At 46.4% G+C, this 27,578-nt stretch overlaps 1 protein-coding gene across 3 annotated transcripts in view; it reads left to right on the forward strand.

The window, feature by feature from the left end:
• Positions 1 to 27,361, forward strand: part of CTNND2 (catenin delta 2) — a 941,962-nt gene extending 914,601 nt beyond the window's left edge. For all 3 annotated transcript variants that reach the window (XM_047878029.1, XM_047878014.1, XM_047878024.1), the window contains 4 exons: positions 7,916 to 8,042; positions 12,207 to 12,338; positions 18,467 to 18,540; positions 25,903 to 27,361. In XM_047878029.1, the coding sequence (XP_047733985.1) occupies positions 7,916 to 8,042; positions 12,207 to 12,338; positions 18,467 to 18,540; positions 25,903 to 26,163 (594 nt within the window). In that variant the 3' untranslated portion in view covers positions 26,164 to 27,361. The remainder of the gene's footprint in view (positions 1 to 7,915; positions 8,043 to 12,206; positions 12,339 to 18,466; positions 18,541 to 25,902) is intronic.
• Positions 27,362 to 27,578: the final 217 nt, after the last annotated feature.

The following is a 27,578-nucleotide window of genomic DNA, read 5'->3' on the forward strand; positions in this document are numbered from 1 at the left end:
GGGGGGTCGGGGGATAAATCTTCAGACACTCCCCCATGGTTCAGCTTCACTCCATCTTACCAAACTGCTCTCTACACCTCCTGTCGGAGTGCCCTGCATCCCACTTTCTGGGGCAGTGACGCTGGGCACCAGTGTTCCCCGCCCAGGAATGTCCCCACAGGAGACCCATTCAAAAACCATCCCTTCAGTCTGGGGAAGCACAGTCCGGGAATAGGTATGGGCTTCTGGACCCAACCTTAAAGGAAATTGGAGCAAAGCTAACAGAAAACATGACATGTCCTCCCTTCTCCCCTTCCTTCCTGGCTCTCCTGAGCATTTGTGTTTGCGGAGAACTGAGTGTCTGTGCCGTGGACAGGTGCTGGTGTTTTCTGTGCTGCAGGAAGCAGTAGAGATGGGGGTGGGCTCAGTACGTGCTCTGAGAGCCACGAATGGAATCAGCGCCCATCTGGGGCCAGATGTGGCAGGTATAATGGTGCCTCAAATTATCTACAAGATGGTTAAAGAGGAGGCTGTTTTATATACCTCACACTGAAACAGTGGCAGCTGAGGAAGAAATGACCATCTAAAATGGAGCAGGCAAGCCGTAGGCCTTTTTTTTTTTTTTTAAGTGCCGTTTTACCTAAATAAACTAACACAGCCTTCAGCCCAGCGGTAAGCATGTCGTAAAAGACAGCTATACCGACGGCAGAAGATGATACTGATGAGGTTGCCCTAAGCTAGAATAAAAACATCATAAAGATCTGATGACCTTCATTTGTTACAGGACAATGGAGTATAAGAACTATAGAAGCTGGCTATAAAGCCTGTGACATTGATTATCATTTTGTTTTACAATAATCAGTGCAGTCCTCTTAAATCACTGGGTCCAACTACTATTTCTTAAGCTTCTCTGTGTTGCAGGTACTATGCCCAGGGACCTGGGCTTCAGAAATAAGCGAGGCCTGACCCTACCTCGCAGCTGGGGAGACGGGACCGCGGCGGTCCGTAGCGGGATCGCAAAGTAGTTTGTTCATAGTGAAGCAAAAAAATCTAGAATAGCAATGCTAAAGGCCCCCCCACCAAATCTGGGAAGCATAATCCATTTAGCAATAGTGATTTAATGCACAGGTACTGCCTGCCCCCTCTTTACCTCGCACCAAAGTGTGCAGGATACGTAAGATCTGTCAGGAAGAGGTAGGGAAGGGGCTGTGCCAGGTTGTGGAACTGCCTAATCCGAGGTGCAGACGTGCGAAATTGAATCACATGGCCGGTGGGTGCTGGGTAATCGGGTGTGATTGGGGTGCCGTGTGTGTGTGTGTGGCACCTCTCGGCTCTGAGGTTGGGACCTATTTTTGTTCCTGTAGACGTCAACCTTGAGGAGGCCTTTTCTGACATTCCCCAGGGAAGTCAGACATTCAGGCTCTCCTAGGATTCAACACTTGAAAACATATTCTGAATCCCTATTAGTCACCACGGCCTGTGCACAGAAACTTCAAACCAGCAGGTCACTGTCCCTACATCACCCAGGGGGCTTTTGAAAATACCAATGCCCGGGCCCTACTCAGAACAATTTAAATGGGAATCTCAGGGCCTGAGACCCAGGCATTACTATTTTGAAACCTCCCCAAGCTGATTGAGTATTTTTGCCCTTAGTTTATGGAAAAGAAATGGAGGCAGACATTACCAGGAATTGTGATACTCACGTAGACCAGGGAAGAAGGGCTGATTCCTGGCGACCTTCTCATTTCAGCTGTCGGGTGACAGAGAGGCCCCAGGTAAAAGCAGTTTTCAGCCTTGACAAAGAGCTCTAGCTAGCCTTTGTGCACAGACCTAACAGATTCAGGTGCTGACCTCTGCTGCACACTTTCCAGAGTAAGAAAATGGGAGCAGGTGTGTGTTACACTACCCTCATGCAGACCAATCTGGAAGCCACTTTGTCCCTTCATCTGAAATCTGTTAGTGGAAGTCTCTCCCATCAGATAGTCTTCTTGGAGGTATCTACAAGATGGTCCTAAACTTAATAGTCCTATACATTGGAGACCTCCAAGTACTTAAGGGGAAGATGCGTAAGAACTAAACGGAGTGACCACCAGAGGCACATATGGTGAAGACCAGTTTCGAGCCCATGAGGAAGAACGTTGCCCGGATTCTCACGAGCTCTGAGCCATTGAAAGTACCGATACGGGTGATAGTAGCTTTGGGGAATAATACAGTTTCATAAAGAAACAGGCTGGGAACTTTAACACAGAGACTGAAATTGGTAGGAGGACAGTAAAAGGAGAAGATAAAGAAAATCAGATTATTCCTGGCGGCAATTTAGAGTTCAATGACTTTGAACTCCTCTTTCAGGTTTCTATCTCTATCTACTTGGAACAATTGAACAACCTCTAGTTTTAAGTTTAATGTGTTAAAAATAAAAACCAATTTGAGGCACAGATATCATATCACCTTTTTGACAGCTTGGCTGGGTCTTGAGCTGAAGGGCACAACTTCTCGGTCATTCTCCTGGAGGCGAAAGACAGACGTTGAAAGAGTCCTTTATCGTCAATATTAAGGATTAACGGCCCTTTCCTATTTGCTGTGGCTGTCCTTCATTCTGTTTTTCTTCCTTGAGGTTTCTTATCGAACACCTAGAAGGCAGAGGGGTGATGCGAATGGGGACTGTGGTCGAGCACCTGGTAGACTAAAATTCAGGAAAAAGCGTCTGGTCTACAGGGAGTTAAAATTTTAAGAAGAAAAAATAGTAATCTAAGAGGCAAGTGATGTAAAAGATACGTGCCCAAGTTGTGTGTGTTTATGTAAACCACTTCAAGCCTTCCTGAATGGCCCTGGGAAGTAAATGAATAATGAATTGATTGCAAGCTGGCTAGATAACAAATACACATATGGCTATTTGGATAAAAGGAATGTCAGCTTAGCAATAACTTCCCAAAGAAAATATGTCTTCATGTCCCTTCTTCTTTGGAAAGCAAAAAAAAAAATTTTTTTTCCAGAAAAAAATGTTCAATTTTGCAATTTCAAAAAAAATCATATACTAAAAGATCTGGAGGGTCGTGAGATTTCTTCTCAAGGTAATTAATCATCCACAGAACTTACCGATTGATCTGTACCCTCATCTCTAGCATCTGATGCACTGTTTTCCATGACATTGGGAAGTTCCTACCATCAGAGTTAAAACTGTGGGGTCCCTTCTAGGCATGGTTGCATGTAGCAATGTGAGAGTTCCATGTTTTAGTCACGGCACCTTCGCTCTGGATCAGTGAATGAGAGAAGGTGGACATGAGCTGTAACCAGATCACCCCTCCTTGCTCCTGTAGTGGCTCAGGAAACTTCTCTAATCAAGAGCCTTAACTGGGTTTCCACTCTGCCCCGTTCCCTAGGCTCCCTCCTCCGACCTCCCTTCAAAGTTTCTGTGTTCACATGCATACAAGTCGTGGGCTGTGTGCAGAAGTGTCAGAAGCAGGGTGGCCTTCTCGGAGCCTCTAAACATCCTCCTCATCCTCCTCAAGTGCGTGCTAATCCCCTCACCCACAGACAGCCTCCCTGCAAGGCCACATCTCTGTCATGCCTTTGCATTCCCAGAATCGGGTCACACAAGGGATTGGAAAGCTTTTGTTTGGTGCATCCTTACAAGAGTTTCTTCCTGAGTGAGCAATTTCAGTATGCGCTTTCCTGGTATTTCCTGAGATGTAAGTACTTCCATGGTCCCGTTGTCATCTAAGCATCATGGAATCTGAACTGCTGAGCAAAAAGATGCTTTGTGGTAAGAGACGTTCTAAGAGATGTTGAGCAATCCATTGCCGTCTCACCAAGTAAAACGAAACCAGATCAAGAACTGTGCCACATTTCTCTCTAGCGCCTCCTTTGGTCTTAAAACATACAAAATGTTAGCTGATAGACTTACTGGGAAATATTTTATTTACCTTAAATGACATGTGGAGCATCGTGACTTCTTCATGACCGAAGAAGCCAAGGTTTTGATTAAAGCTATTTCCTGAACCACTATGTGGAACCCCAAAGTATATCTTCTAAATTGTGAAACAAACATAACATGATCTGCCTCTGTTGATCATATTCAAGGATTTTTGTGGTCAACAGAGCTTTACCTTCAAAAGGAAGGAATATATTTTTTAAACCATTTTTCAAATCGTTCCCATACATGAATACACTTTTTCGGATGCGTACGCTTTTGAAATAGCTCCCATCCTGCACGTGCTCTTGTAAGACTGCCCCTTCCCTCTCCTTGCCACCACTTGACAGAGGATTTAAGGGAAATGCACAAATTCCCGTGGAGACATTTTCTCCTTCTACCCTGACACCTGCCCCTTACCTGCCATGCCACACTCCCACCTTTCTCTGAGGAGGATTTATGCCTTCCACCCCTCATCACCTCAGTCACCACAACTGCATCGCTCAAGACTCTTGGGCCATCTCTTGTTACTGGACCATTAGCATTTAAAGATTCAGGATAGCCAGTAATCTGCCCCAGTAACCCACCTTCCTTTCACCTGCTTCCCATTCCTTTGCCCCTTTAGCCCATGGTCTGCTATCAGCAAAATCCCCTGTGTGCTTTGCCCACCCCTTCTTCTTGCTCTGACGCTGGGATATCCCTGAACACACACTCCCCACACCCGCCACCCTGCTGCCCTCTCAAGTGGTGGCTGTTTCATTTGCCACTCCCCCCCCCCAAGGAAAAAACCAGCATCTGTGAAGTACCCTCACCCCAGCAGCCTGTGACCCTTTTAGGATCTGCAGCCACCAACTAGTTTTCATTCTCCATCTCCTCAACATTTACACTTTCCTTTGTCCCAGGCATAGATTCCATGGGTTTCCATGACATTCTGTTTGCACTCCCTGTCTCCTTCCAGGTTGCCTTCCTGACCACCCCCATCCAATTCAACCAACTCCACACCTGCCACAGGGCAGCTGAATTTGGCTGGAGAAAAATAAGGAATGATGCGAACCTGTGGTCTCATTGTAAATTCATTCTCGCGTGCCTTAGGTCGCCTCTCAGCATTCTGGCCTCCAGACCGCCTGGCCATGGTCATCTTGCCCCCCACTTACCTTAAGAACCATTTCACACACCTTCCCTCCTTCCTCTCTTTTGTCCCCCTCCTCCCTTTTGTTCTCTAAGCTCCAGCTCTTCCTCACACTCCGCTGATGACCTCACTTCTCACCCCACCCAGAGAACATGCAAGAAAACATGAGAGAATGTCCTTAGCCTCCCACCACCAAATCTACAGCCTCCTTGCTGCATCTGTGACCACACAACCTGGCTGTCCTCCTCCTATTCCATGGCGCACGAGCCCATTGTTCCCAAATCCTCTCCACGCTCCTCCCTGAAATTCCCTGCAGCTTCTCGCTTCCTCTGGGGTATCACCGGCTCTTTCCTCCTCTCTGTTGAGTCACTCCCAAGGAAAGAATGAAATGCTCAGTATCTCCCAGGTGATCTATGAAAATACCTCTTTGTCACTCAAGTCTCTCCAAGCCCCATTTCTCCACCCCTTAATAATAAAACTCTGTCAAAAGTGGTCTGGGCTCACCCTTCTCCTTCATCAATTCTCATTATCTGTGGAGCCCACTCCAGTTAGATGTTTGCCAACCTGACCGAAAGTACTTTTGCCCCAGTCATAATGGCTTCCATGTTCCCCAGGCCAGTGGCCAGTTGCTGGTCCTGCCTCTCATCCGGTTGGTCTTCTCCTTTACCCATGAGCTTTCCTAATCTTGCCTGATCTCATACCTTCTTGGTCCTCCTCCCAGCTCTCTCTATCCCTTCTCAGTCTCCTCACACCCTCTAAATACTAGAGTATCCCAGAACCCATTCCTGTGTCCCCTGTTTTCTTCCTTTATCTGCATTCACATTTCTATCCATTCTCCTTGTTTCAAATAACATCTCTATGCTCAACTCCAAAATTTTCTCTCCAGCCCTAAAATCGCTCTTGAAACCCTGATTTGCAGATTCTGGTTTATTCTGTATCTTCTCCTTCATGTCCAACAGGCATCTCTACCCAACTTGTCCCAAATGGCAGTTGGTTTCAACACCTAAAGCTACTTCTCTCCCAGTATTCCTTGTCTCAGTAAATAGCACTTCCAGTACCCTGTTGTTCATACCAGGAACACTGGGGTAAAGCTTGACTCCTCTCGCCTACACCCAACAGCCAGGCCATCAGCAAACCCTCCAACACAGATGCCATATCTTCCCATTGCCCATCATCTGCTGCTATCCAAGCCAGGGTTGTGTCTCCCTCGTCCAACGGATAGTTTCTTCCTTGGTCTCCCTGCTCTCCCCAAACTGTTCTAGTCACTCCGAAGGCTTCTTATCTTTCTGGAGCCTCTTGATCGCTCCTCAGCCACAGGGACTTCTGGTGGCTCTCACATGCGCTTAGCCCACGTCCACCCGCGTTCCCATCTATTCTTCCCGTGGCTTGGAAGCCCCAGCCTGCATCTTCGGTACCTGGCACCTTATCATCCTCCAGGTCCCTGCTGCAATGCTAAGTGGTCCCAGAGCAACACACATGCCATAACCATATCCCATAAACTAGCCACACCAGCATCTCCACACTCCACGCTCCTTGATCCCCTAACCTTGCTTTATGTCTCCCTTCAAATACTTACAAGTGTGCCACATTTCAGTGTTACTATTTCTTGACTTGCTTCGTGTTTGACTTAGGTGTCCCATTAACTGTCTAAGGCTGACTAAAATGGGATAATAGTATCCAGCCTATGAGATTGTTGAGAAAGTTTTGCCTCGTGGCAAAGGTAGTGCTAGGTAAGCACTAGATAATAGCTTTTAAAATAGCATACTTCTCACCTTGGCTTTTTCCTACCAGCCAAACAGAATAGGAACAAGAATTAGATAAACAAAGACAGAAATACTGAAATAAGTATGAATTTTATTCTTCATTAACTTCCGTCTATTTACGCTTGCAACGATTCTTTATAGAACATTGAGTCCCTTAAAAATCTAAATAGAATCAGAAACAGAAAAAGCCAAAAGAGTTGAAGTGGTTGCCTCTATGAAGCAGGAGTGGGGGTGAGGCAGGTGTCTGCTTTTCTTTGTTGTAGTTTTAGGTCCCTTTGACATATGACTTCGATGCAAATGAAGTGGAATTACAAAAGAGAAAACACTGGGAGGATATACATGAACATGAGTTCTTGCCGGGGTGAAGGGAGGGTGGAACTCCTGGCAATTTTTTTTCTTCTTTATGCTTTCTAAATTCACAAAATATGATGTACAATGTGTTTATTTGGCTTTTATAATGAAAAAATGGTATATGTGCATCTTTGTATATTAACTGAAGGCTTAATGGAAGACTTAATTGGTAGGACACATTTCGAATATGCTCTAAAGTGAACAATATAGTTCCTGGGTTAAACCAGAGAACATACCCATCGGGGCATGAAGACACAGTGACGGTCACGCTAAAGGCCTTGAGCAGGTGGGGCCGGGGCGTTGGCGGCCAAGGAGGTTGGAAGCAAAAATGGGGGATCGCCTGGCAGGGAAGATGCTGCTTGGCATTGTGATTGCCAACTGATTGGTCCTCGGGGATAAAAAGCGTAAATACTTTTGGAAGACTTCAAGGCAGTTGAAAAGAGGGCCAGACAGAGCTGGAAGCAGGTAGGTAAAGATGAGACAGTTTCAGGGTCATCTAACATTTTTAGCATCATGTTTTCGTTCAAATCTTCTGGCCATTTATTCAACGTTTGGGAAGGAAAGCAGGCCCGCCCCATGTCAGGCTGTCTGGAGGGAGCAAGGTGGGTGTCTGTTCACACTTGTCTCTGGGAACCTGGATGATCGATCGAGCAGGGCTCAGTGATCTCTTTTGACAGACTACAGAAATGCTTTGCAACATCTAGCGTTTGGAACGTCGCAATGTCAGGTGATGAAGAATCACTCCACCTTCCCCACTTAATGGGAGCGTGCTGTCTGTTGCAGGACGGATGGTCACAGTATCACTTTGTAGCCTCATCCTCAACCATCGAGAGGGATCGGCAAAGGCCCTACTCTTCCTCCCGCACGCCTTCCATCTCCCCTGTGCGTGTGTCTCCCAACAACCGCTCAGGTAAGCGACGCCTGTAGCCAGCCAGACCTGCCGTCCCTTGGCCCCAGAGCCCTCCTTCCCACCCCTTAGGCGACTCCCACAGGAGGAGAGCTGTCCGACTTGGACATTTGCTAGAAGTCTCAAATGAGTCTGTTTTCTTTCATAGCGGTGGTGACTTTGTGTTGTGTTTACACAGACTCAGAGCAAATCTCTCAAACAGATTTCAAAAAATCTCTAACACATGTTAGACCTGCATTTAGTCAGCGACAAGAATAAAGACAGCTGTCAGATGTTTGCAAATCAGGGTTTTCTATGCACCTTTTTCCAACTTGGAATAGTTTGAGTAACATTGTATTGATTATCACTGGAATAACAGAGTAGTGGAGAAAGGGCATGCTATTTCTTGCTCTAGAATGACATACATTTGAATATCCCATTGAGGGTCTCATTACCACCCCATATCTGATTAGCCTGTTGTTATTACCTTTAAGCCAGCTGATAAATGATAAAGTCTTGTTATGAAGCGAAACCGTAACTTTTAAGTCACTCAGTTTAATTTTCTTTCTGGTTTTGTCACAGTTCTGTGACATTTCACATTGGGAGCATTTCACATTGCTTACATTTTGAACTAACTGTTCTTATTTACTTATAAAGACACTTTATACCCTTTTACAATCACATTATATACTGCCCAAGTTAAGGGAAAAATTAAACGCAAAATATGAGCACATCATTTACTATCTAAGTGACATAGTCTTTATTGTTTTTATTCACAGTGTAAGTTTGAATTTTTTATTTCTGCGTTTTGGGTTTTGTTGTAAGAAGGAAGCGTGGATAAATAATCCTATCTATATGTGTGCATGTGCGCGCGCGCACACACACACACACACACACACGCACACACAGCTATATAGGCTTTTATTTAAGAGTGTCTCCTTGCTCTTTGCTGCCCTGGCCCTGGTGAGGAGCTACGAGACCTGCATCTCGGAGGGCCCAGCAGAAGGGCACTCCCCTGCCCTTGAGATCACTTGCCATAAAACTTTACAACGCACTTTACTGTCAAAATGATGAGGAAAATCAGACATGAATGGGGAATATTTGACTGAAATAAATCACTCTCTCCCAGCCCCATGAAAGCTTCTATTTTTAGTGTGATGTTACTGCTGCTAACGTTTAGTCCCCCACTAGATGAGAATCAGAAACCTCCGTGTAACTGGAGAAACTTCCACCTGCCTCAGAAGCACAGGGGTGGCCTTTTACATGTCTTACCTCCGTACGTCCTTGTTTTTATGTTTTGTTTATTTTTTGAGGGGGGGGGGGACGGGTAGAAAGAGAGGGGGACAGAGGATCCAAAGTGGGCTCTGTGCTGACAGCAGAAAGCCCGACACGGAGCTCGAACCCATGAGCCCTGAGATCATGACCTGAGCCTAGGTCAGATGCTCAACCGACTGAGCCACCCAGGCACTCCTTACCTCCATATGTCTTAGAAAGATAAAGACCAGTGAGTCTGAGAAGCATGAGGATGGGTTCTTTCTAAAGCCCTAACTGTGAAGAGCCTCTCATTGTTAGGAAGATGCGAGATGGCATAATGGATTGGAAGATGCCTGGAAGGAGAAACGGTGGCTTATCAAGACGCTATCCCAGCCATTCAGCTAGGCCGCCCCCCGGTATTTCCTCGTGAGGCACATTGAAGACATCTAGCAAACACTTGTTGGCGTGATTGGATTTTTCCAGGAGTACATCTTAGTTTCCTAGCGACTCAGACTAGTGTGTGAGGTCTTGAGATAATTACACACTTGACATAGCTTAATAAACCCACCATCTGCACACTATTAGGTGCTAATATGGAGAACTTTGGTCAAGAGGCTCCAAAATATTGTCTCTTCGTGGTTTCCTGGCAGTGACTCATAAAAGGCTAGCCTTTATGCAGGAAGACCTAGAAACGAAGGAGCAAGGGCAGGGAAAGGACTTTCCCAGGAGAGGACAACAGAGAACTGAAGATAAGATAGGGGCAGAGGTGGAGGAGGTGAGGGAGACACAGTGGCCGATGTTCTGAGAACACCCAGGAACTGGATACACACAGCCCAGCCACGTTATGTAGAGCAAACACCATTTTCTTCCCTGTCTCCCCAATAGACTTAACACCCAGAGATCCGGAGATTCCGATCCAACAGGTTCTGGGTGGGGTTCAAGTATCACTATATTTTTATAGTTTATTTATTTTGAGAGAGAGAGAGAGAGAATGAGAACATGAGCGGGGAAGAGGCAGAGCCAGAGGGAGAGAGAGAATCCCAAGCAGGCTCCACACCATCAGCACAGAGCCCAGTGTAGGGCTCGGTCTCACGAACCCTGAGATCATGACCTGAGCCGAAATCAAGAAGTCAGATGTGTAACCAACCGAGCCAGCCACCCAGGCGCCCCTCAAGTACCAGTATTTTTGAAAGTATTCCAAGGATTTAGTTCTAATGGGAGGCCAGGATTGAGAACCTCTCAGGGTTTTGAGAGCTGAGCAGAGAGCCTCAATTTTGTTTGGATAGGTTTGAGAAGCAGGCAGGGCGCCTCTCGGGAAAGGATGGGGGCAAAGGCCCCGTCTGTTTCTCTCCTCAGCCTTTGGCTGTGATGTCTGCTAAGCACTCTGCCTCTGACACCGGTTTATTTGCATGTCTGTTTCCTGACCTCCTCGAGTTCAGAAAGTGACATGATTCATGTTTCTGTTCCCAGTGTCTAGCGTAGGGATTTGCCCATAGGAGATACTAAGCTTGATGAAATGCACCAAGCGGCTCAGACACGGAAAAGAAAAGGACATTGAGGGAACAGGCAGGCCCGGTGGGCTGGAGCTGAGGGATCCTGCGGAGGGTGTGAATGATAAGCTGAAAGATATACTGAGGATTGACTGGAAGGGGCTTGGATACTACTGGCAAAGAGGGCTTTATCCAAAAAAATCAAGAGTTCCCCAGAGCTCCCCTAGCCTTAATAATTACCAGGTATGCTTGTTAAGTATGGACTCCTAGACCCACCCCCTGAAAATTCATATTCAGAAGGTCTGGGGTGGGGTCCTGGAATCCCTGGATTCTAGATGAGTCTTAAGGTGAAACAAGTTTAAGAAGCACTGTCCTCGGGCATGGAGGCTGGGGACAGATCTGGGACAGAAGAGTACCACACCCGAGCTCTACTGAGATAGGGGCAATTGTCTAAGCTCTAGACGCCAAGTGGTGTCACTGAGGAGCACAGACAGCGGCTGCCTCACTGCCACCCACACACTCAGACCTGGACTCCTTCCGACCCATCTCGGCACCGGTAGGGCTGTTCACCTGCTGCCGACCGATCCATTCTATCTTCTAAGAAATCTAGACCTCTTTCTGTTTGCTTCCCTACCTCCAAGGTTAGTTTCTCCTCTATTCTGAGGGCACTTTAAAAACTCGAGGACTTCCCAGAGGGATCCTTTAATTACAACCCATTGTTTTAGATATGGAGACCCAAAGAGATGACAGGGCTCACTCCCTGGGTCCGGGGTGCAAGGCGTAGGTAGGAGATTGCTCGGGGCATTCATCAAGGATGTCTTTGCGCACCCCTGCCCAAGCCCCCTCCACAGGCTGATCTGTGCAAATTGGGTCATGCCAGCCCCACAGAACATCCTAGCTGCTTCCTCTGGTTTCCTTTAGGGCAGTCTCTAAGTCACGTGGCATCTAAGTAAAACCGCATTTATTTTAATCAGAGATTCTTCAACATCAGTACCAGCGCCTCTGAAACACCTGATTTTTAAAAAGGAAGAAAGGAAGAAAAGAAGGAAGAGGGGAAGGGAAGGAGAGAGGGAGGGAGGGGTAGGGAAGGAAAAGAGAAGAGAGGAGACAGAGAAAACAAGCCTGATCTCATTCTGAAAACTGTCCTGTGCACCTTAGGTGGGTCATGTCCCCATCAGGATGTCTTTTAAGAAAGATGGCCTCAGGAGATCGCCTTTAATTTCCTGCCCCCAAGCTGCTTGCTCCCATAACTATAAAGCACCGAATGACAAGGACAAGGGGAAGGGGTAAGACAAGAGCCAAAAGAACACAAATCAGCAGGTCCACGCACACATATTGCTTCAGGTTGAGTCACGTGTCTTCAGGACCTTAGCTGTTGGTGTGAAAAGCTATCCGTGCTACAGAATGAGACACACAAAGTCTTCCTTTTGATTTCTTTGTGTAGCAAGTGCCCCAGCTTCACCTCGGGAAATGATCAGCCTCAAGGAAAGGAAAACAGACTATGAATCCACTGGGAGCAATGCCACTTACCACGGGACTAAAGGAGAACACACTTCCAGGAAAGACACCATGACAGGTGAGCTCAGCTTCTTGCGTATTCTCCTCAGAGCCGGTGGCTTGATCCGGGACAGGGCCAGGCCGGGAGACTTCAAACCATGCTTGACAGCTCAGCAGGACTTAGCAGCTAGAGGGTCACTTGAGAGCTTGACAGCAAGGATTCTCAGGAAGTGGGGACGAGATTAAGCCAGAGGAATATAACTGAGCCTCTTATACCTGAAAATAACATACCTGAAAATAACTAAGAGAAAATGTTCTCTATGCACATTGTATTCTCATTCTTCACCTACCCCTTTCCTTCTCATCCGCTCATCTCGTAACATTCCCTCAAATGAGAGAGGAGTCACCATAGATTTTCTTCTTGACTGACATAATCCAGAGTGGAGAGGACCCAAGATGGTGGGTGCACTATGCTTTGCTATTCTCAACAGAAGGAAGGGAAAGTGGATAAGAAAAGAGGGGGAAGGGAGGGGGGGCGGTAAAGAAAGAGATTTCAATGAAACCCTCAGAACTCCTGTGGAGACATTTTCTCTTCTTGACATGAAACCAATCTCTTATCGTGACAAACTCCTAAGAAGATTCATTAAAACCAATAATCACACTTTCTATACGGAGGCATTGATCTTTTCTGCTCTTTATCCCTCACTACCCCAATCATACCCATTGCCTTTCCTTTCTCATCAGCTGGGACCCCATCAAGGCAAAAATTGGTGCCCAGCACCACCCATCCAGCATGTGCTGCTTGGCCTTTCTCATGACCAGCCTTGACCTTAACTCCCCTTCTGCTCTGAACAACTCTCCTTGGGGCAGTGTCACTGTTCCCATTCCTCATCCCCTCCAGGCTCTCCACACACTCCTCCCTGTGCTGGTTTTCCCCTCCTCCAAGAGACAGGACTTGGAGGTTCTGCCGTAGAGGGGGTTGTGCCTGGAAAGCAGAGCTTCCAGAGCCATCGGGACCTCTAACAGGGATTCCACACCCTTTTTTTGCCACGTGGACATAGAGACGGATCCCTCTTGAAAATAGGCTGTGAGGAACATGGCCGGATGAGGCCATTCACAAAACTGGGGTATAAAGGGAAGAATCCTAAACAGACTTTGAGAACTTCTTATCAAGAGGATCTCCACAGTGTGAGTTTCTCAGATATTATTTAGGTGTAGACCTGCAGGGAAGCAGAAGAGACAAATTGGATGATTTATTAAGGTGTCTTCCAGACCCAGGCCATCTAAGATAAATCTTTCTAATGGTAAGTGCACTTACCCCAGAGGCAGTGTTTTCCATGGTAACCGTGCATGACTGCGGAAAAAGAAAAGCACAGTAAACAGATGCTCCCGATGCAAACTCCCAGGTCAGCACTCTGCCTCCACGTACAGTCCCTACCAGGGAATGTCTCAGCCTAATGCCTGAACTCGTTATGCAGGATATACCTTCTTATTCTTACGTGCTGCTTTCCCCCCTTAAATGTTGGCCCAGTTGTAGACGAGCATGAACAAAGAAAGCTATGAATCTGAATGCCGAGTCCCTAGAGCCAACGCATTCAGCAGAGAGTCTTATTTGTACCAATTACTCCAGAGTAGTGACACCAAATCCACCTGCCCCATTCGTTTTGTGGTTCTTATTGCCCTAGGTGGCCACATCACTGGCTGTCTGAGATGACCCATTGAGATTATAATTACAAGCATAATTGTGAAACTGTATAATTGTTTAATTTTTCAATTATACAATAATTTTTCAATTATTTACAAGAATAATTGTTTAATTTTTCTTTCTTGCCCAGTGGAATTATTCAAAAGGCTTTTTTTTTAATGTTCATTTATTTATTTTGAGAGAGAAAGAGAGAGCTTATGAGCAGGGAAAGAGCAGAGGGAGAGGGAGAGAGCAAGAATCCCAAGCAGACTCCGTGCTGTCAGTTCAGAGCCCGATGTAGGGCTCCACCTCACGACCTGTGAGATCATGACCTGAGCCGAAATCAAGAGTCAGACACTCAACCAACTAGCCACTCAGGCACCCCTCACAAGGCTTTTAAATGTGGGTGTTTTTATGTTGAAATATTTCCAATGGTACATAATCATGCCCTGCACACATAGTAAAATAAACAATAAAATCTAACATGTTTCCAGATGTTTAATCTTCCTAGAAAATGGCAGGGAGCTTGGTGATTCCAGTATTGAGGTATATGTAATTTTTCAAACCTGTTTAAGAGGCTTAACCATCTTTGCTCTAATGTACTTTAAACAATTCAAAAATACGCTATCAGTCATCTAGCACGCCTAGAAGAGCAGAGGTCTTTCTTGAACAATACGTTTATACAGGATGTTGCCTTTAAGCCGAGTTCTATGTAAAAGTAGTTGCTGTTATCTACAGTGATGGTAGTGGTGGTGGAGTTGCTAGTGGAGGTGATGATGGGGGTGGAGGTGATGACGGTGGTAGAGGAGGTAGAGGTGAAGTTGATGGTAGTGGAAATATGGTGGTGATGGTGGAGGCGGTGATGGTGACGGTGGAGGTGGTGATGGAAGAGGTGGTGATGGAGGAGGCAATGACGGTGGTGATGGTGGGATGGAGGTGTTGATGATAGAGGCGGTGATGGTGGTAACACAGGAGATGGTAATCAGCAGGTGGAGGCGGTGGAGGTGATAATGGTGGAGGTGGAGGAGGTGGTGATGGAGGAGGCAATGACGGTGGTGATGGTGGGATGGAGGTGTTGATGATAGAGGCAGTGATGGTGGTAACACAGGACATGGTAATCAGCAGGTGGAGGTGGAGGAGGTGATGGTGGAGGTGATAATGGTGGAGGTGGAGGAGGTGGTGATGGAGGTGATGATGGAAGGATGGAAAAGGCGGTGATGGAGGGTGCAATGATGGTGATGTTGGAGGGGGTGATGATAGAGGCAGTGACGGTAGTGACAAAGGAGATGGTGAGGGTAGAGGAGGTGATGGTGGAGGCGGTGATGTTGGAGATGGGGGGGGTGATGACAGAGGCAGTGACGGTGACGACACAGGAGGTGGCGATGGCAGAGATGGTGATGGTGATGGAGGAGGTGGAAGAGGTGATGGTGAAGGTGGTGACGGAGGAGGTGGTGACGGAGGAGGTGGTGGAAGGAGGAGGCATTTACTTACCTTCCACAGTGGCATGAGTGAGTCCCCAGCCAAGCCAGGTGGGAGCCAAGGTTTCATATAGGAATGGAGAGGACGAATGGCCAGCCCCTGCTCTACAGCACTTTTGCTTGTGCCCATCATTTCAGTGTTCACCTGCAGATCACATCTCTTGTGACCGCCACATCAAGAGCAATACCTTTTCTCATTCACAAATATCCAGGGGACACTTACAGTGTAGTACCTTGAAAAATATCTGAAAAACTGCCATCTCCCTTGTTTCTAAGACATCAGAGTATGTCCTACCGTTTCCCCCAAAGAGAACACTCCCTCCACCTTGGGAAAACCATGGGAAGTTTCACGCTCAAAATGCAGCATGGGACAGCTTAAAGTGAAGCAGGCCCTTGCCTGGGCTCAAAATCTCCTCTGCTGAGCCCTTAGAAATGAAGATCCTTCGAGGTTTTTGTGCCAGCCTCCCCCCACCCACCTCTTCTGGATTCATTATCGAGCTGAGATGGAGTCTTTTGAAATGTCTCCTCCCTTAGTGTTCTTTTGCCGCCGAGGAGCCTGCAGAAAGCCAATGTCAGCTCTTCATTCAGGCATGCAGAACGGTTATAGCTATTTCTTGAGGTCATGATTCCCTAGGAACGTTACGTGTTCAGAAGCACGCATTAGAGGAGGGCTGTGTGATCCCAGCAGCTGCATGGCCTGACTTTAAAATTCACCCAGGGGATTTTGCCCTCCCATCTGAGCTTCCCAAATGCCTTTACATCAAACGGTCCAGCCCGTTTTTGTCAGTGTCTCTCTTACGCCCTTTTAAAGCCATTCTAATCTTCAATATGTTGATTTGGTTGGAAATCGGGGCCCATACAGAAGAAGAAAGGCATTTCCTCATGAGTGTGCTCTTGGGTCAGACATACAAGGGCAGAGCATCCATGAAGACATCTGCTTCATGTGTCTGCAGAAGCTACAAGTTCAATCTCAGCTACACAGCCTCCTATAAACAGATGAAGTGGACCAAAGAGCAGGAGGAAAGAACTTCCAGTAGGAACATCTTTAGCCCAGAAGCTACAACCATGACGGGAAGGGGGAGCAAGTCAAGTACGAGTGCATGATCCCCCCCTAATTAAAAAATGCATTTTGTTCTGAGTCCCAGAAAAACAAAATTTCACCTTGATGTGACATTTTCCATCAGCAAACCATAGCTCTGAGGGCCTCTTTTCTCAGGGTTACTCATTCATTCGTTCACTCCGCAAATAATGCTCGCTCCAGGAGCATCCACTGAGTTCAAGCACTGTCCCAGACGTGGGGATACTGATTTCTGGCCTCATGGAGCAGTGAAGGGAGGTGATACACAAGGAAGACACCAGAGCAAGCTCACTCACAAGCTAGGACCACATGGTGTTGAGTGTGATGGAGAAAATTAACAGGTTCAGAAGCCACAGGGTGCCGGGGTGGGGGGGGCAGAGTTGTTTCACAGAGTTGAGATGGGAGGCTAAACTAAACTCCCCACCACCACCACCACCAAGGGGAGGCAGTCCAGAGGGCGGGGTGGGGGGGAATGGGGCGGGAGTGAGTTCCAGGGAGAGGGATCAGCCAGCACAACATCCCGGAAGCTGAGCAAACAAACTCTGCGCGCTCGACCAAGGAAAGAGGGCCAGCATAGCTTGGGCTTCCTTGACGAGAGAAGAATGGAGGGAGACACTGTGGAAAATCGGACAGGGCCCCGATCGTGCAGCTTTTGCCACAATCACCTTGGCAAAGCCTTGCAGTGACATGATCCAGTGTGCCAAGCAAGGTGGCGCTGCTTTGGGGAACAGGAAGGATGGAGGAGCAGCGTTGGGGAGGGCGGAAGCTGGTTGTCAAGGAAGATTGGACAGCAAGGGTCTAGGCAACAGTACAGAGAGAGGGGCGTCATACACCCAGCCAGAGAATATGCCAGGGTGCTCTTCAAAATCTAGAACGGGCTCTCAGCTCTCACTTCCTCAGCTGAATTTCCTGAGAGGACTTTTACTGCACAGCTATTTTGTGCTTTTAGTAAGAGTCATGGGTGGGGTGATAGGTATGACTGGCCTTGTGTCTCGAGTTAACTGTGCCTGTGAGAGAACAGCTATGGTGTGTCATATCCTATTTTATTATTCCACGGACACAGGGGACTAAAGAAACGCTTTTCTTTATTTCTAGAGTATTTTAGTATAGGTGCTGCCGAAGCGAGCACATCTTTATTTCTAGAGTATTTTATACCCCAGTGACGCTTGATAATTTTTTCCAGAGCTCTCTTAAATCATGACCTTTTAAGGGCTATGAGGGGAGTGGTGCCCTGGGGCCTTCCTCTGGGCCTGAGGCATGAGCCCCGAGGGTTCTAGGAAGGTTCTATCTAAGTGAGCAGGTGGGCAAACCCTGCCCGTGTCTTTGGAAGCTGCTGGCCACCAGAGGAGACCTTCCTTCCTTTCGGCTAGACCACAGGCCGCTCACAAGACAGGGGGAGGGGCTCCTGGCCCTGTGTCTATTGGGTCCCAAAGCTGCAGCCTTCCAGAAGCACAGGGCAGAGGCAGATGATGCTTCCTGCCCATCCTTGGGGCCTTTAAGAAACGAACTGTCTACATGATGATGAAGCACTCTGTGAGCCCAAATTAGAAACTGCATTCCTGTCGTTCTCCAGCTCAAACCTAAGCTGCTCATGCAGATTCCTGCATGCTTCGATGTGGGAGACAAACCTTTATTACCCGCCAGTTCTCACCAGAGAAGAAGGCAGTCACCCTGGCAAGATAGCCGTTGTTTGTTGCCCCTGCCCTGACCCTGTGGACAGCCTGAATGTTATTGCAAGAAACCCACCTGCTGTGGGGATCGTATAGAATCGCTGTTCATCTTTCTTAATATCTGCATGTAAAATGAAGTGTCCAGGGCCGATGAATTCTTCCCCTTGGCAATGGACCTTGGGATGGTCCCAGAGAAACCAAGCTTTGTCAGGGCAAGAACTCACCTTGATAACCATCATTCCTCACTTGAAATCTTGCTCTCTTTGCTAATACTTTTTGTTTCCTTCTCACTTTCAGCTCAAAACACTGGAATTTCAACTTTGTATAGGAATTCATATGGTGCGCCCACCGAAGACATCAAACATAACCAGGTAAAGGAGATGCCCGCATTTGTATTCATTTTCCCCTTCGACTTATGTGAAAGAGCCTGGAATTGTAAAATAATAAATTAGCTTCTGCGTAACATACATAAAGGACAGAAAAAAGAAAATCGCCTTTCCTCCACTCACATTTCACACACCATACGTGGGGTGACCACGGTCACCAGAACAGCCTCAAATTTGAAAACAAACTTTGATTTCACTACAGCCACCTGCTCAGGGTAGAAAGCAAGTTCTCGGCTATGACCCACAGCCAAAAGGCTCAAATACGCAAGTGGACACAGTGTGTAATTACTAGACAGGGATTAGGTGGCTCCTGTAACCCAGCCAGTTCTCACATACAGCTCGTTATACATGATGTTTTCCAATAAAATAAAGACAACAAGTGCAATAATGGACAATGAAATAACCTGCGTCGAGGAATGCCTCGCTATTCAGTCTAGTTGGGGAACCAGCAGCCTCAGCACGGCCCAGGAGCTTGTCAGAAAGGCAGAAGAGATTCTTGTCTGACCCCTGCCCCTAATCCATCCAGTGCAACAAATGCATCAGAGCTGCCTTTTTTCGAGGCGTTTAGGTGATGCGTGTGCATGTCCAAGTTTGAGGAATGCTAGCCGTAGCTCCGTCCAGAAGTGCTCTTAAGTTTGTGAGTGTTTGTCTTATTTGACAAATATTCACTGAAGGCTCGTGTTCCCTGTGCTTCTGTGGGAGCTATCAAAGCAAAAGGCACAGCCTTTGCTCCTCCATTGACTGACAGCTTCATGCATTTGGCCCCTGGAGTGGTCATGACAGAAAGACGGCTGTTCCTCATCGCTGTTGGCCACCGATAACCACTGCCAGAGCTGGCTTCTGCTGACGCTCGGGATTCCTGCCACAGGTCAGGGAAGGTGGGCTGAAAGATAAATCTGAAAGCTGTTTGTTTGATCGCAATAACCAGATGACATGGAAGTTAGATGTGCTGTGTTGAAGCATTTCTCAACACCCTGTGGGGCAGCATCTTTGAAAAGGAAAGGGACTGCCTTCTAGCAGATAGAATATCTTGTGCAGGGCCGTTTCCAAAAGAAGGAGGAGGACACGAAAAGTATCTCCTCGACCTTAAATTACCTTTTCCTCTAATCACCCATCAGCAGGAGAAATGGTCGTGGGTAGAGGAGTTATCCCTTTGCCCTCAATGTTCCAGTCCATGCGGAGCCATTCTGGAAGACAGCTGGTGTGGTTCACAAACCCCCGGTGAATGCCCAGGCCCCACGGCCCGCCTGACACATTGGTAACATCTACTTGGCCTCCCTCAGCTCCGGTCTTTGCTAAAAGCAAAGAGGTCAATGAATAAATAAATAGGTGCATGAGCACTAGATAAGAGAGCACCGGGGGTGGCCACCAGCCATCCGCGTGTCAACGTGCCTGCGGGAACACAAAGGAAAATGGAAGCAAAAGGTATTGGAAATGCCAACTTCAGTCACGGAAAACAACTTTTATATTTTCGCAAATATCAGGTACAGTGAGAGAATTGGCTGTAGCTCTTAATGATACTTGTCAGGATGTGATAGGACCCTGACTTTGCATCCAAGAGTATAGGAATTGTCTTTAGTTTCCTCAGGTTAGGAGAAGCTCATCATAAGAATGGAACATATTCTACACCAGTATTTCTTTCCATGGGATTCCACTACCGCTGGCAGCGAAGAAATGTCCTGGTGTGGCCCAGAGGTCCTTGGCATCTTACAACGTGGCTGCAGTAGTTTCCTAGCACTGCTTGCAACCTAGATATACAGGAAAGTCCACAGTGGCTCTATGGGCAATTCTTTTCTCCAGAGCCTATTCTGAACAATGAAGCCAATTGGAATTAATGTGCTAGGGTGGCATCACTGCCTGGAGGGAGGGCGTGACATAATGTAACCTTTTTCCCAGCATGCCCCAGAACATACTCAGCCTCAGCGCGAATTGTCAAGACCATGGTGCCCCCGGCGAATGCTGGGAAACCCAGCCGGGATGGAGTGCGAGCTCTGCACCATTTGGCAACACAGGGGAGATGCTGTAGACAGGCCACTGGTTGAGCTGAGTCCCACAGTATCACCTGGTGTCATCAGCTCAGTGCCATCATTAGTCCCTGAGAAGGTCCAGCAAAGGGAAGTAGATGATGAGACTCTTAACCCCATTCTAAGATCAAGCAGCAATTAAAAATGTCCACCAAAAAGAATTGTTTTTCCCCCCAAAATTTCCAAGGTAAATCATTATGACACTCCAGGAAACTCCAGTGTTACTGGAATAAACTTGGGCTCTGTTTTGAGGTATGACCATCCTACCCATTCAAAAGAAGAGGGGACTTGGTTCTCTTCCAGTTGTGTAGTTCTAGAGACAACCTTGTACCGAGCCTCCATAATTTGGATTTTCTGGCCACGTGGACATGGCTAGTCATTCCAGATGGATGGAATGCTTTCATTTTTGGAATTTTCCTGGGTTAAGAGTGACCTCACAACCTCACAGCTAATAAAAGACCAGCTTGAACAATTTAACCAGGAGGAATATGCCAGAGTCCATTCCATTTCGGTGCTGACGCTTGTCCTCTGATGAGCGCTCTAGTCTCCTGGGTGTCTCAGTCGCCCGCCGGGCCTCATGAACTTCACAGAGGCTGGACAGTGACTCATCTCCAAGAAGAAGCAATTCACTGAGGGAAACTGGTTTGAGGTAGGTCTCCAAGAGGAGTCAATGACAATGAGAGCTGGGAATGTGGCCCCAGCTCCAAATGCATGGGCAGGCGAGGCAGGGTCCAGGGCAATGGCCATAAGCCAGGCTTTCCATGACTCAGTGGAATGGGAGCCAGGCAGCTGCTCAGCTGTGGCTCTCTCCATGAGACCACCTGGAATTCCAGTCTTATTTTCACTGAGTTCCAAGCCTTACAACTCCTAGAAGAAATAGCCATTAGTCTGAAATAACATCTGTGGTCCTTGGTTTTTATATTTCCAATCAACTGGTTGCAGACATCATTTTAAGAATTAACTACTTAAACTCCCCCAAATTGTTATTGAGCTTCTACTAGTCTATCACATACTGATAAAGAAAAATATCACATTCAACTGCATATATCTAGCTAGCAACAGAATTTTTTGTTCCTAAACTAGAGACAAAGGGGTTTGGTGTTTTGATGACCACCATTAAAATGATTACTGTTGACATCAAAACAGCATCTTGAGGTCCTGGTTGGTGTCCTAGGTTTCACTGCCAGGTGTGAAGAGCAGGTGAAATTGTCCTCAGAGATTCAAGGAGAATAAGGGTTTGCTTTTGGTCACCCAGCTCAGAAAAGGAAAAGACTCCAACCTGGTTCATCTGCCTTCTTGTCCCATCTGGTCTCCTCTCTACCAGTGGTTCTCAAATTTGAGCATGAGCCAGAATCCCCTGAACAACTTACTAAACACACATCAGTGGCCCCCCACAACCCCAGAGTTTCTGACTTGGTGGGTAATCTGCATCTCTAACAAGCTTCCAAGTGATGTTGATGCAGTTGAACCAGACTTTGAGAACCGTGAATCCTTACCACATGACCTCTTTCATTGTATATTATCACCCTGAGTCTTCAGCTTTCCCCATGTGGTCAAGTTTGAAGATCTGTAATGGGCAGCTATTTCCCTTGTGTTAGAAAGAAATACAGGTTGTAGGCAAACTCGGTGAGGAATCAACCAAGTTTTCCTCACTGTGCTAACAGAACTGGGGGGTAGAGAACTGGCACTATCCTTCATAATTTAAACCCAACATTCTCCTATTGAGGAAAAGGTTCAACAAAGGTGTCTTTATGGGAGCAGGAGCCACAGGACAGAGCCCAGTCTCCCCATGTGAGCCAGCTGGTTGCACCTCCCCTTCCCAGAAAGGACGCTGCCTTAAGGCAAAAGCAGACAGCCTCAGGCTCCTTGGTTGTGCCACGGTCTCACTGAGCAGCAACAGACACTCAAGTTCAGAATATGCCACTATTGTATATGAACATCATTCTGCTTCCTTCATAGAAGTCTGCTTTATGCAAACAGTACAATGTAAAAAAAATGCATTTATTTTTAGTTCCTCTATGGGGAAGGTTTATATTTGGGAGCTCCAAAATACGTCCAATTTTGAGCTCTGTCAGATTATCCCTTAGAGTAAGTTATAAAATAGAGCCAACATTCCTCCACTGTGAATGTGCATCCACAGTCAACATCTGCACGACCAGGCCAATGAGCAAATTTAATCCCTCCAAACAGCAGGGCCACCTGTCACCCATCCTGGATAGTTCATTTACACACAGTCTCAGAACCACAGAACTAACTCTTAAAAGGGGTTGACAAGAGACTTTATGACCAATACAGATGAATTAAAGAGGGCAAGTCCTCAAGGTAAGAGACTAAGATAAACGTGCCCAGCCTAAAAACGTCCACCAACCAGAGAGAACATGACAACAGTAAGAAGTTTGAAACAGGTTGTGCAAAAGCCTGAAAGAAGCAGCCACTGTGGAGAGCCATAAGCCTGTGAGTGATTTCCCTTGCAGATCTCCCCATCTCTGGCCAATAAGACTGACACAAAGAAGTGAAACCTTTTCCAAGGTTACTTTTGTCCACTAGCCTCCCTTCTTATTATAGAGCCTTGGGTCAACACAGTGAGGCTGGCCCTCAAGCTTGACCGGTTTGGCTCAACTGAAACTGTGTTTGTGTGGTGGAGAGAATGTGGACTTCTGACTCAGCCAGACATGGATTCACATTCCAATCTCACACCACCACTAGCCATGACATCTTGGAGGAGTTTCTTAATTTCTCTGAGCTTCAGTATCTTCATCTATAAAGTGGGAATTGGATGGATGGATGGATGGATCCCAATAGGGAAGGAGAGATACATGATGAGATAGATAGAGACATATACATACATATATACACGTTTCTGTTATTAAAGGTTAAACAAAGAGGAATTTATTAAATGTTGGGTATAGCGCCCACTGACATAAAAGCACAGTAAACTCTAGCACCCTCCTCGTGTGATTTTTCTAGATCTTCCAGCTCCTACCCTTCGTATGCTCGATGCTTAGTAGCAGCACAGTGCTAGAGCACAGAAGTTCAGCATAGCACACAGCTCTTCAAAGGATAGCAAAGAGCGCCTCAGCCTAGCCACGTAATTTGGTAGACCTGGCCTTGTTTAATTACAGATGATTAATTCCAAACATCCCTCTCATGGCCAGGCTCTTAGGCTAACATGTTTCGCAGGTAACCCAAAACCTCACTCATCAGCACCACTAACGAGAAGTGTGGGACATAGTGGATGGCAGCTATGATGAAGAACAGGTCAATTACTAGTGTAAATCAATTACATGTAAAAGAGGGAGGTTCACTTACTTGAGAGAAGAATTATGTGCAGGTCATTAGAAGCATTCATTTACATACAACGTGCTAATTACAAGTCATTATTAACTAGGACCAATTTCTATAGGATGTTTCCATGCTGAGCTTTAGTTAAATTAATAGGGAATTACTGAATCTGCTTGGAGGTGATCATACTGTGTTTCTTTAGAAGTGTTCTATCATTCACACCAGACCTTCTTCCCAGTGACTGCACATGAGCAGAGCTTCACAAGTGACTGTGTGCCCTAGCTGCAGGGAGGTTCCGCTCCTTTCGGGTGCATAGTGCTAGAAAAGGGACCCCAGAGGCAGTCAGAAGGGAGGAGGAGAGCCAGACCTCCACATACAGGTGTTAATTACCAGCGCATGAACAGTCTTGGTCTTACTGTCCTTAAAACTAAACAGGTGGAACTAGTTCTTGACTTTACATATCTCAGAGGCTCATGTGACCCCTCTAAATTTTCAAAGCCTCCTACATCAGACAGTAACTTGCAAAGGACAAGAGGGCAAAGAGCACGGAGGTGGGCTGAAGGGATACGAGACAGTACTGAAACCTCTCCTCCTCAACTAAAAGCTTCATAACCCCACATCATTCTCAAGTTCAATAAATTCTTACGGAAACCAAGTTGGGGAATATTTTCATCCTCCTGAGTATGTTATATTTGGAGTGGATTTCCTGTTTTCAGTACATGCTTGTCTGTGCAACCTTCTGATCACTTAGGCAGGTGTGATGGAATGACCCTACCAGTGGGAAGCCTCCGTCCTCCAGAGAGGTATTGATCACAGCCCACTGTGCGGGTGGAAAGATACCCAAGTGACCATTAGACCTCCTACATCTTCACCGTCTCTTTCTCTGGGATTGCAACAACCTAGGTGTAATGGAAAAAAAATGCAGAAGAGAGGAAGATCAACTAGTTGTGTTCTATAGCGTCTAGTCTGTGCGTCTTTAATTTAAAAGGTTATCTACTAAAATGTTCAGCTGTTGTGGCAGTTTGGCAATTCCTTGAAGAGTTACACCTCAAATTATCAAAAGATCCAGCAATGCCACTTCTAGGTCCATACCCCGAACATTGAAAGCAGAGACTCAAACAGGTACTGGTGTGCCCACATTCATTATAGCATTATTCACAATAGCCAAAAGGAGCAAACAACCCAAGTGGCCATCAACAGATGAATGGATAAACAAAAAAAATACGCATACAATAGCATATCGTTCAGCCTGAAAAAGGAAATCCTGTCCCACGCTACAATACGGATGGCCTTTGAGGACATTACGCTAGGTGAAAGAAGCCAGACAGAAAAGGACAAATATAATATGATTCGACTTACATGAGGTGTCTAGAATAGTGAAATTCAGAGAGACAGAAAGTAGAATGGGCTGCCGTGGGCTGGGGCAAGAAGGAAAATGGTGAGTTATGCTCAACGGGTCCAGAATTTCTGTTTGAGGTGATGAAAAAGTTCCGGAAATGGGGTACCTGGTTGGCTCAGTCGGTTACACGTCCGACTCTTGATTTTGGCTCAAGTTGTGATCTCACAGTTCATGAGTTCACGCCCTGATGACAGTGTGGTGCCTGCTTAGGATCCTGTCTCTCCCCGTCTCTCTGCCCCCCTCCATTCTTTCTCTTTCTAAAAATAAATAAATAAACTTTTAAAAAACGCTCTGGAAATGGATAGTGGTGATGGCTGCACAATGCCATGAATATACTTAATGCCACTGAAGTATACGTTTACAAGTGGTTAAGATGGCAAATTATATGTTAACGTATGTTTTACTACAATCATAATCTTTTAAAAAGATTATGTAGAATGCTAGTGCATGGACCCAGGCACCGGCTTATAAAAGGAAGGGCGATCAGAAGTTGGCAGTGTCTGGAGAAGCGCCATGGTGGTCGATCGGGAGGGTGGGGGGCACGGCCCAGCCCTTAACATGGAAGGCTTGAGTGCCTGGCCGTGGGGGGGGTTGCATCAAGGGAAAGCGAACCAGCCCAGGTGGATCTTCTTTTCTGTGCAGGTTCCAGCACAGCCAGTCCCACAGGAGCCCAGCAGGAAAGACTACGAGACCTACCAGCCGTTTCAGAATTCCACGAGAAACTACGACGAGTCCTTCTTCGAGGACCAGGTCCACCATCGCCCTCCCGCCAGTGAGTACACCATGCACCTGGGACTCAAGTCCACCGGCAACTATGTCGACTTCTACTCAGCTGCCCGTCCCTACAGTGAACTGAACTATGAAACTAGCCACTACCCGGCCTCCCCCGACTCCTGGGTGTGAGGAGCGGGCGGCACGAGGCGCTCCGGGAACAGTGCATGTGCATGCATACCACAAGACATTGCTTTTTTTTTCCCCCTGCAAATTTAGTTTGTTCAAGCCTGTTCCGTAGGAAGGCTGTGATAACCAGTAAGGAAATATTAAGAGCTATTTTAGAAAGCTAAATGAATCGAAAGTTAACTTGGAAGTCAATAGGAAGCTAAAACGATCCTAAATATGACATCGTGCAACACCTTTCTAGTTTGAGCTGTAGAGTATAAAAAAGTGCTTTATATTGAACGTGGCTGAAGGCAGCAGAGGAGACGGTCGGGGTGGTGGGGCGTGAAGGTTGCAGTTAAGCACAAGGGACAGTGTAGTTCACACACTTTAGAGGGACGGCTTCTCACGCTTTGTTTACTCTCTTCATCCGTTGTGATTCTAGGCTTCAAGTTGCATTGGGGTTCCTCTGTACAGCAAGATGTTTCTTGCCTTTTGTTAATGCATTGTTGTAAAGTATTTGATGTACATTACAGATTAAAGAAGAGAAGCGCATTGTGTATATTACACCATGCCGTGTTTCCTCATCTATGGTTCTAAATATTGCTTCAATTTCAAACTTTTGAAAGATGTATGGATTTCCAGTTTTTCTTTTCTTTTCTTTCTCCCAGTATGTTTTAACAAAAAAAAATGGGAAAAAAAGGAATATTTAGCAGTATTGTTCGTTCTGATATGTGAATTTGTTTGTGGCAAGTAAGCAAGGCATTCAGCAGTTTCTGACAATTAACATACATCATTCCACACTCCTTGTCAACAAAGTGCTTTTTCACTGCCTAAAATTTTAGATGTAGATATTTGAAATAGATTTTTTCATTTATACCAGTTTTCTTTATGATGATACAGTGTTAAAAGAAAATAAATTACAATTGATCTGTCATCCATATTTGCTAAGAATGTCTATTTCCAAGGACCCTATCTTACAAAATACACATTCTTGCCTGTGTGTCTGTGCGTGTGTGGGTGTGTGTATGTCCACGTATGTATAAAAATGACCTGTGTGAGATTTTATTTTGATAGAAGCTACTTCATTCGCTGTTCATCTTGTACAAGCTTTGTTTCTGGTTTTCGGTATAAATGTACATCACTCTGTTCTTCTCGTACTCCATCTATTCTTCTGACCATCTAGTGACTCAGGATATTAGGCCAGTTGAAGTGAAGTTATAGGATTTTCACACATTCACACATTCTTGGACACCACCTCTTTCTACAGGTCCATTTCCTTCCACGTTTTATGCCCTGGGAACACACTAAACCATGGCCAACTCAATAATTTCACTTTGGGGCCAATTACTTGAAGTATCAAGAAATGTAAACTGCTCGCCTTATTACCCCCAAACTTTCTGTTCATGTGGCAGGGAGCAGTGGACCATTATGGATTAGAT

This window comes from Prionailurus viverrinus, chromosome A1, assembly GCF_022837055.1.
Source record: "Prionailurus viverrinus isolate Anna chromosome A1, UM_Priviv_1.0, whole genome shotgun sequence".
NCBI classification, from domain to species: Eukaryota; Metazoa; Chordata; class Mammalia; order Carnivora; family Felidae; genus Prionailurus; species Prionailurus viverrinus.